Consider the following 9,468-nt stretch of genomic DNA (forward strand, 5'->3'; position numbering starts at 1 on the left):
AACACGTTTGTTAGACTTCAAGGGTTGGCATTTTGGTGAAACCTCCACAGGGTACCTTTTAGTAAGCGCCACCTGCCAAGCCATTGGTCTGAATGAGGAGTTGGAATCTGAGAATGTCAGCAAGGCATGAGCATGCTGGAGAACAGGGCACAGGGACACCGTCGGATTACCTCTTTGGTTCGACCAAAATTCCATTTTAGATACAACACCATTGTACAATGTTGCATCACTTCCTGTTTACCGGTCATTCCCATGGTGAAGAGCAGAGACGCCATGGGAAATTAGTTGTGTAAACATACAGGTAGACAGCGACCAGGACACGAGGACAGTAAGTTCAGGCATGCTGGATCCATAGGGAAAATAAGAAACAGGAACAAAATGCCTTGCAATGATGTTTAATGGAATTTTGAAAGATAACCTAGTGTGAACCATTCATCGATGAACATGTCTAGTGTAGAATTGTTTCAAATTCAAGGTAGTACACAGTCTTTGTTAGTTAAACATGCAATATACTGTTGAAATAGTAAACCAAACGCTCACTATGAAAAGGTCTCAGCGAGTGTGAAGCTCAACTGTGAAAGCGATGTAGGACAATGCAGGGTCTCATCACAAATAATACGCTAGTTTTTAGTCTTTTCTGGAACACAAATGATCAGCTAACGGAGGCGTGAAGCTTAGCCACTTAAAACCAAATGCCTGAAACACATACTGTACGTGACTGCACGTTATATACCTTAACAACCTATGCAAAGAGTGTAGAGCCTCTTGAAGCACACATTAAAAACTTCACCAACTGCAATCTAATACTCCCACATCTACCTCAACAAATCCGCCGTGTTAATATCTAGCCTTTATTTTGGAAGCTAAAAGTCTTGAAACAAAAACTTTGAAAAAGGAGCAGGTGACTATCGCTAAGGTGCTGTTGAACATGAAGCGTGTGTACACAGGGTAGGGAGGACCAGGTTTCAACAGAAAAACAAAAACAAACAACAAAGAAGCAAATACAAAACAAACCCAAAAAAAAAAGTCATTGACATTTGTTCGGTAAAAACAGTAGGATAAATACACAATGAGTCCATTTCATTCCATCTGTGTTTTTTTCTTTCTTTTTTTTTCAGTTTAAAAGCTCAGTCACAGTGGACCAATCAGTCATTACCCCATCAGGGGCTACAGAATATGCATTGTTACTTCAAAAGAAAATTCTACTAGAAAATGGTAGTAGCTATTGTACATAAAGGAGTTTAAGCCATACACTCATAACCATGACCGTAACAGTATGAAAGAGGGGGGCTTCATTTAAAAATTGCTACAGTCCTTTTTTTTCCACCTCCTTTGTTCATTTTTTAAAATCTTTTCCTACAATCGTGCTCTCCTTTTTTTCTTCTAAGCCATCTAACCCAACTGGAGAGAAAACAAACAACAGGTAACGGGGGAGGGTTGCGGGGAAAAGGTGCATTCCAGGGGTAATAGGAGGGACTTATACATTACCTGCCAGAAAACTATCAGTCTTATCACATATGGTAGAGTAGTAGGGTGCCTGGCTGTCGCCGGTGTCTCCAGAATCCACGGCCCCGAGGTGGTGACTGGGCTCCAATGGGTCCACCTCCTCCAGGTGGTCTGCTGCGATCTTTCCCCCCAGCATGTAGTGGTGCTCATCTAGACTGCTAGGCTGGATGTCTCCCGGGTAGCTTAAAGGCATCAGGTCCACAGGTCTGCCCAGAAGGTCCTCCGCCTGAGCAGCAGCAGCATCTGATGGCAGGGTCAGCTCCTTGATGAGGGAGGGGTCCTTGGCCTCCTCTGGCAGCTGTTCCTCATTCTCCAAGGAGAAGATCCCTGGGCTCTTACCACAGCTTTCAGCCATGGAGTGGGCGTTCGAGTTGGATGTGGTGCAGTCAAAGCCGTAAGATGCCACAGAATTGGCTGACTGAGGGGTCGTTCCGCCTCCGTCCTCTTCGTCCTCTCCGGTTGGTGTCTCTCCTACTTCCTCATCCTCCTCGAGAGCGGGCAGACTGCAGGTGGGCGGAGGGCTATCGAATCCAGCACTCTCGTCCATCATCACCGGTGCGTCAGGGTCGTTTATTTGCATCTCACCCTCGGTGTCGCTTGCCTCATCTCCTGAGGTGGAGGGGGAAGACGGGGCGGATGCTGGAGCGGTTGGAGGTCCTGTTCCTAGGACCTCATCAGCAGGGAGCGTCTCAGCCTCCTCCTCTTCTCCATCACCTTTCTCCAGATGAATACCCAGGTCCTGCTCCATGTCAGGCTGAATTGAAGCGGGCACTGGGGTCTGCTGTTTGTCTGACCGGGACTCCACCCCGGAGCTGCTGTCGTAGTCGCGGAGATCCTCTGGTGTGCTTGTCTCACTGCTGCTACGGGCGGCCAGAGCTGTGCCGGCCTGAGACATGCCTACCTCTGGAGCGGCAAATAGGACATGAGCCTCCTCATCTGCTGAGCTCTTCATCTCTTCATGGGCTGACTGATGCTGCTGGGGCTCTTGCTCTGTCTGAAGAGCAAAGGAAGGGGCACTGCTGTCCAAACGTGCCTGGGCAGGAGACAGGATGGGCGTTTCAGATTCGGCCGCACCGTGGTCAGAAAGAGGGCTGTGGGAGGAGAGAGAAGTTGGTTGAGCCCAGGTATCACAGAAGGGGTTGGCTTGGCCCCAGGAGGAGGTGGGGGGCACACAAGGCGGAGGATCAGAGCGATTTAGGTTGTCTAAACGCTCCTCCTCATTAAAGTCATCTTCATCTACATTCCCACAGCTCTCCGTCACTCCTTCACTGTGCATCTCAACATCTTCATCCTCCTCGTCCTCATCTTGCTCCTGCCGCTGGAACACTTTGTGATGCTCCTCTAGTCTCTCTGAACTCAGGTCCATGTCATCCACCCGCTCGTCCTCTTCATCCTCGTCTTCCTCTTCCTCATTGGCCAGAGTTTCTACGTTGGGAGAACCCATGAGATTGCAGTCTCCCTCTGAGCCACGGAGGCTTGAGTCGACCAGGGCGTCTGAGCTCTGGGTGCCTTCCAGTAATGCAGTGTGCTGGGTGCTGCTGAGGTCAGAAACCCCCTGCTGCCGACTGCTGGTGCAGCTGCTCACGTCCTCAGAGTCCATCCCAGACAGCAGGTCGTCACCGTGCCACCCTGCAGAACCACCAAAGGCTGAGGACCTCATTTGGTACTCCTCAGAGGGCTGAGACATGCTCATGTCAGTGACCAAGGATGAAGGCTGGTGGCCCAGTCTCCTCTGTTCCTCATCTTCATCATCATCGTCCTCATCATCGTCCTCATTTATCTCCTCGTCAGCCTTTTCAACTGCCTCCTCCTTTTCATGAGGGGAGAGCAGGTCCCTTGAGGTGAAGTCATCCACAGGCGAGGTGCCCAACAAGTGAGGTTGTGCCATCATGTTGAAGGCCACTGCAGATGGAGCTGTAGAGGGTGACATAAACAGGTTCTCCTTCTCTTCTTCTTCTTCCTCCTCTTCCCTTGTCTCCTGTGCCTCAAACTGTCCTTTATTCTCCTTTTCCTCTTCTGTCTGGAAGTTCATCATATTAACTAGGCTCTGGGGAGCAAAGTCGGACAGAGCCTGGGCCTGGTTCCTGTCCCAGGGATCAGACTGGATATGCATGCCCAGCAGAGAAGAAGCATTCTGTGGCTCTCTGACGGGGGAAACAGGGCCTGGTGGGGAACTAGGAGGAGACATGACAGTAGTTCCCAGGGAAGGAACTGACTCGCTGGCAGAATCCTCGAATTTGAAGAGGTCTAACTGAGCTGCCAGCTGAACATCGGAGGCCAGTTCATGGACTAGTTCAGCTCCTACATCAAGCTCTTCTGATGGCTGAGACAGTGGTTCTGGGAGGGGCTCGGGAGATGTTTCCCTTACTTGGTATGGGCTTGGTTCTGGTGTCAATTCTCGTTGTGGTTCTGGTGTCTGTTCTCGTTGCGGTTCTGGTGTCAGTTGCCATAAGGGTTCTGGTGTCGGTTCTTGTTGTGGTTCTGGAGTTGGTTCCCGTACAGGTTCTGGTATCGGCTCCCGAAGTGGTTCTGGTGTCAGTTCCCTTACAGGTTCTGGTGTCCGTTCCCGTAGTGGCTCTGGTGTCAGTTCCCGTACAGGTTCTGGTGTCAGTTCCCGTAGTGGCTCTGGTGTCAGTTCCCGTACAGGTTCTGGTGTTGGTTCCCGTACAGGTTCCAACCCTGGGGAAGCAACTAGTTCTGGTGTGGGGTCTGAGGCTTTTACTTGAACTGCTTCGGTCGGAGAGGACATCAGTTCTGGTGCATCGGCCGCAGATGGCTCCACAGCTGCTTCTGGTTTCTCCGGCCCAACAATGGCAGCCGCTGCAGTAGCGATAGCGGCGGCAGCAGCCACAGCAGCAGCTATTTCCTTCCCAGGTTCTGTCATAGAGGCAGCTTTGGGGCCACGTTTCACTGGAGTTGGAGTGCTGCTGCCCACAGTCTTCTTGGGGGCGGCGGCCTTGGCTGCAGCTGTTTTGGAGACAGGGGTCTTAGAAGCGTCCTTGGAAGGTGTTTTGGAGCGGTTGGGTGTCTTTGTGTCTGCAGCCTTATTAGCAGTAGGCTTTTTGGTGGCGGTGTCTAATTTTGAGGCGGATTTGGGGGTCTCAGGTTTTGCCGACTTTGTTGTAGAGGAAGGGCGGGTAAGGGAGGTCTCTGCAGGTTTTTTGGATGCTGAAGTGGCTGGTTTGGTAACATCTGGGGGGAAAACAGCACAAATAAGGGTTCAACAATTACAAAATGAAACTAAAGTGCAGTATATAAAAGCTATTTAGTATTGTTATATTCTGTAGTTATGTGGCACAGAGTTTTAATCCATTCAGTTCAACTTGAAAAGTGGATGGTTGCAGGTCCAACAAACTTAATTTTCTACCTTTCTTCACAGGGGTTGTGGTTCTGGATGTTTGTGATGCTGGAGGTTTGCCACCAGAGGGGGTAGTGGAGGTGAGTCTGGAGGCAGCAGGCTTGGCAGTGATGGAGGAGGTTTTAGGGGTGGCAGTTTTGGCTGTAGCTGGGGAGCTCTTGGTTGTTCCGGTAGTGGATGGCCGGGTTGAGCCTGTAGCAGGGCGAGGTGACGCTGTCGTGCCAGTTGTAGGCCTGAAGAAAAAACACAAAGAAGAAGGTTAAGAAATCCTGTGAGGTATTACAGCACAGAGGTCCTGGGCAGAGAAACAATGTGAACACCTTCTTTTCAAATCTCAAATATCTCACCGTTGGTCTACTCTATGCTTAATCATGCCATCATTCAACATCCCCATGAGACACACATATTTAAGTGAGCTCAAGAAGAAAGAGATTTCCTTACAAAAAAGGGATTCAGACTAATTAAAGGTGACTCGAGCTTTGAGTTGTCACAGTTAGGGGCCAACATCAGGTCTCTCCCTAACCATATGGTGGTCAGCCCTCAGCCCTGGAGTGCCTCAGAATGGTTGTGACAGGGAGCAAGACTTTGTGCTGTCCTTTGTTAGTCACTTCTCCCCTCAGACACAGCACATAAGAGCCAGATTGCTTGCATAGGACTGCATGACTAAAACAAAATACATGTAGGGATAAGGAGAGGATATGCTGTACTTAATGGGTGCCCAAGCAGCCAAGGCCCTGCCCTACATTACCTTCCACAGATGTGGCATCAGCCTAAATCCAAAGAGTACCTGTGAACATGCTCACACAAGGAACCCACAAATGGGGACTAAGACCAAAAGGAGAGAACACGTTACTATTTTAAAGTCCTTACAGTGGTTGCCTGTCATCTTTTGGATCGATTTTTTAAAAGTTCCTTTTTAAGCACTTCATTGTCTTGCACCTGCCTATTTGTCTGACATGCTTTGTCTGAACCAGCACTGTCCATCAGGTCCTCTGGCATGAGTCTTGTAGTTGTTTCAAAGTGCAGCACAAAAACCTTTAGTGAGGCAGCATGTATTCATGTTTTAAAATGTTTTAAGCCCTATTATTGGTTATATTTATTGTCTTCATCTATTTTAATGGTTTTATTATTTCATTTTCTTTTTCATGTGCATTCTCAAGTGGGTAGTTTTTATTACTTATTATCAGCTTGTTCAGTCATCTGTAAAGCATACTGAATTACACCTGTAGTTGTGTATTTCAGGAGTTACGCAAATAGAGTTTGATGGATTGTTTATTTTAACAGACTATGCGCAAATAGCATGTGGTGAGGACTTTGCATAGCTAAATAAATGAATTCTGTCTTTAGTGTAGCAGCATCTGAGGCCTGGGCCCAGCTCACCCACCCACAGCCCCATGACAGAGTCCCCTGAGGGGCAAAGAAGTGGAGCAGTGTGGGAGGTGAGTCACACCAGACCCCAGAGAGGCCTCCAAACCCCAGTCAACCCTGTCCCTGATCTCTTGTCTATACTCACAACCAACAAGGGAATGACACTTGGAGCAGTATGCATCAGCCTGCCTGCTCTGACGGCCCGTCTGGCCCAGAAACTGGCTTCTATGTCACATCAGAGCAAAGGAACCTACATCTAGTAGTCCTGACAGGGCTGTGGTGTGCAATCTCCTGGGCCCACGCTACACTCACTGCCTGTTTCTAAATTAAGAATTGAGCTAGTACTGGCAGAAAGAGAACACGGAGGTAGCAGGAGAGTGAAGATGGCTGGGAACATGTTAATCTTTAATACTGAAAGTAGAACAAAAATAACTCCTCCAACCCCCCCCCCCCCCCCCCAGCTGGAACATTGGGCTGTGTTAAAAGCACACTCATTGTGTAAGGGCAATGAAGTAGTGCGTGCCATCCACAACTTGGCGAATGTAATGGAATACGGTTTGGTATCAAGAAAGGAGATTAAAGCCAGGGAGCACTCGGGGTGTGGCCACGCCAGGAGTTCACACAAGCTTTTACAGCTGATCCAAACCATTTAGAATTGGCTTTAGGGTAGTGAGAGGTGTGTTACTGATACTGAGGTTGTTGGATCATGTCTAATCCAAAAGCCACAAAAATCTGGCAATGAAAGAAAAACACTAACACTCATCGGTGACACATCACTTGACTGTATTTGGAGCTGACTGTTTACTGGAAAATCAGAGAGGTTGAAAAATGCTGATGAGGACATTTGCTCGTAAATGTGTCTGTGTTCTTGTAGCAAAACAAAACCCTCTCATCATTTTGTAATAGAGACGATGAATATGATTATCAGCCGGCACAGTGCTGAAACGTGGGCCAAAGTTACACCAAAGCCTTGGCAGAACTGTAGGGCTTAGTGTTGGAAAACCCCTTTTTGACCAGTAATCAGTGTCTTTTATCAGACTTCAATCAGTTTAGTCTGAGCGGATACATTTCATCTAAAAGTTCTTCTGTATAACAATGTCTACTGCAAAACTCTGCGGGGTAAGGTTGGGTGATGGGGCGCATATATGACTGAGTGAATGAGTGCACTGCCAGTTGTAGTTTTTTGGGTCATGAAACTGCTTTTGGAGCCGGCATATTTTCATGTCTTACTCTGTGAATTAAGGGTTTATTTTGACTAAAACAGAATTGGTGATCGTTGGGACAGTTGAAAGACTAAAAGAGATAACAAGGTAACTAAGGTAATGTCCTAAAAGACAAAGAGAAACTTGAATTCAGAAGGTTTACGGTTGTATTTAGCTGTTTAATAAGGTAAATAAGTGGCAGAATACGTTTGTGAGTTTATTTTGCTTATTTATTAGTGTAGCAAACTTGTCGATCCAACACATCTCCCAGCTGAGAGAGGGGTCGCTGTCATATATCAGCAATTGCCTGTTGCTGGGTTCTTGGTTAGAAAAGTTTAACATTTTGCCCAACGCCGGGGTTTCCCCTAGTGTATTGCAAGCCCACTGGGCCTAAACATTGTGAATTTTCTTTGAATGAGTTTTTAAGATGTTAATAAACTACAGTTAAAGTGTGGCTTCTCAGTTGGAAACTTAAATATGGACTTATTTTAAAATTTCTAGTCAGCTTTTAGGTGTGACTTAATGTAGTGCCCTATGGAACCTTTGCAATAGCTTTTTTAAATTCTCAATTTCATTCTGTCCATGATTCTGTTATCGCACAAACTACCTTAATGCTGCCATCAGTTGGGCTATGAGGTCGGGCCACCATCAAAAAAAAAAAGACACTTGCCATCGGGCCTAACAACCTTTCTGGGGGAATCCTGCTCTGAGTCCTAACCCTAATTTGAGATACCTTAAAGGAGATGTTAAGATTTTCAGCCTACTAAGATGTTAACGAAGTGAAATAGGAAAAAAGCTCTGGACAAAGATTTTTTTTTTGCGTCTGTGGTGCCTGAATTAGAGAGTAAAAGATAAGGAAAGAATTACAGGGAGAGGAGAATAGGGGGAATTAAAAGATACAGAACCTGGCATTAGAGATGAAGTATGCTGAGGGGATATTCAGAGAGAGCAGTCACAAACATAAAGGAATATGGATAATCTAAAGAGGCAGGACTGCTTTAGAGAGCGCTGGAAATTAACCAGGCCACTCAGAACGGAAGAGGAAAGAGGGAGATAGAGGCCAAGCCAAAGAGATGGGAGAGAGGGGTCAGATAATATTCATCCGATTACACATTATCTTACACCAATGTCTTCTTCTCCCTTATCAAAGAAGGCAGCCTGCACAGACACAAGTCTACTACAGTATTTAAGAGACCAGGCCACAGTCAAATAAGGGCTTGTGTTGTGAGATCAGAGGTTGTTCAACAACACTTGGTCATGGTGACTGACTGAATACAGTGATGCATTGACGCTTGGATTATTTTAAGCTTCCATTCATTCTGTAATTAGAACACGCTCGCTGTCAGCTGAATGATAGAAAAGCCTGCCCGAGTCATTGTAGTCTTTAAATGATGCTGCTTTAACTCAATGGGCAGCTTGTAGGAAGCTGTGTTCATTGTTCACATTTCACCACAGGCCTTGCTGAGAGAAACAACACTATAAATCGGGGTTAAAGCAAATGTTGGACAGAAAGCCCAGAAATGCACTGGAGCTGAAAAATGTGATGACGGCTAGTCGCTTCAGGCGCACGGAGGCACGCGGCAAAATACTTAAAGTTCGCCTTAGTTGCCTGAGGATGATTAATAACATTCAAGCTTTATTGCAACTACACATTTCCTCACTGGTGCACAGAAAAGATGTGTGTTTGAAAGCACGGTTGCCTGCTGGTGCTTCTTTTTGCAATACAACACAATTCTATGGGGGTATGATTTCAATAATGAGGTGCACCATGAAAGGGACAAATGAGAAGTAGCTTCCCTGCAGCAAATGGAACTAACTATGGTGGGAAGCCCTACCTCCTCTCAAGACGAGCAGCAAATTAAAGATGACGCTGTCTTCATTTAACACCAGAAATATGGTTTAAGTGGCCTCTCAGGCCAACTCAGGAAGGAGGCAGCCATGTGACTAAGGGCACTCTGTTAAATGAACCTGATCAGAGCTCTCCTCTCCATATTAATGCGACCAGCCCTTTCCTGGTGTATTTATACGGGCAAT

The 9,468-nt window shown here is 46.9% G+C and overlaps 1 protein-coding gene across 2 annotated transcripts in view; it reads right to left on the reverse strand.

Annotated features, from left to right (window-relative positions):
* Positions 1–387: 387 nt before the first annotated feature.
* Positions 388–9,468, reverse strand: part of prr36b (proline rich 36b) — a 38,181-nt gene continuing 29,100 nt past the window's right edge. For both annotated transcript variants that reach the window (XM_083930757.1, XM_083930758.1), the window contains exons 4-5: positions 4,874–5,097; positions 388–4,698 (exon numbers count right to left, since the gene is read on the reverse strand). In XM_083930757.1, coding sequence (XP_083786883.1) covers positions 1,478–4,698; positions 4,874–5,097 — 3,445 coding nt within the window. In that variant the 3' untranslated portion in view covers positions 388–1,477. The remainder of the gene's footprint in view (positions 4,699–4,873; positions 5,098–9,468) is intronic.

Source organism: Echiichthys vipera, assembly GCF_963691815.1.
Source record: "Echiichthys vipera genome assembly, chromosome: 17".
NCBI classification, from domain to species: domain Eukaryota; kingdom Metazoa; phylum Chordata; class Actinopteri; order Perciformes; family Trachinidae; genus Echiichthys; species Echiichthys vipera.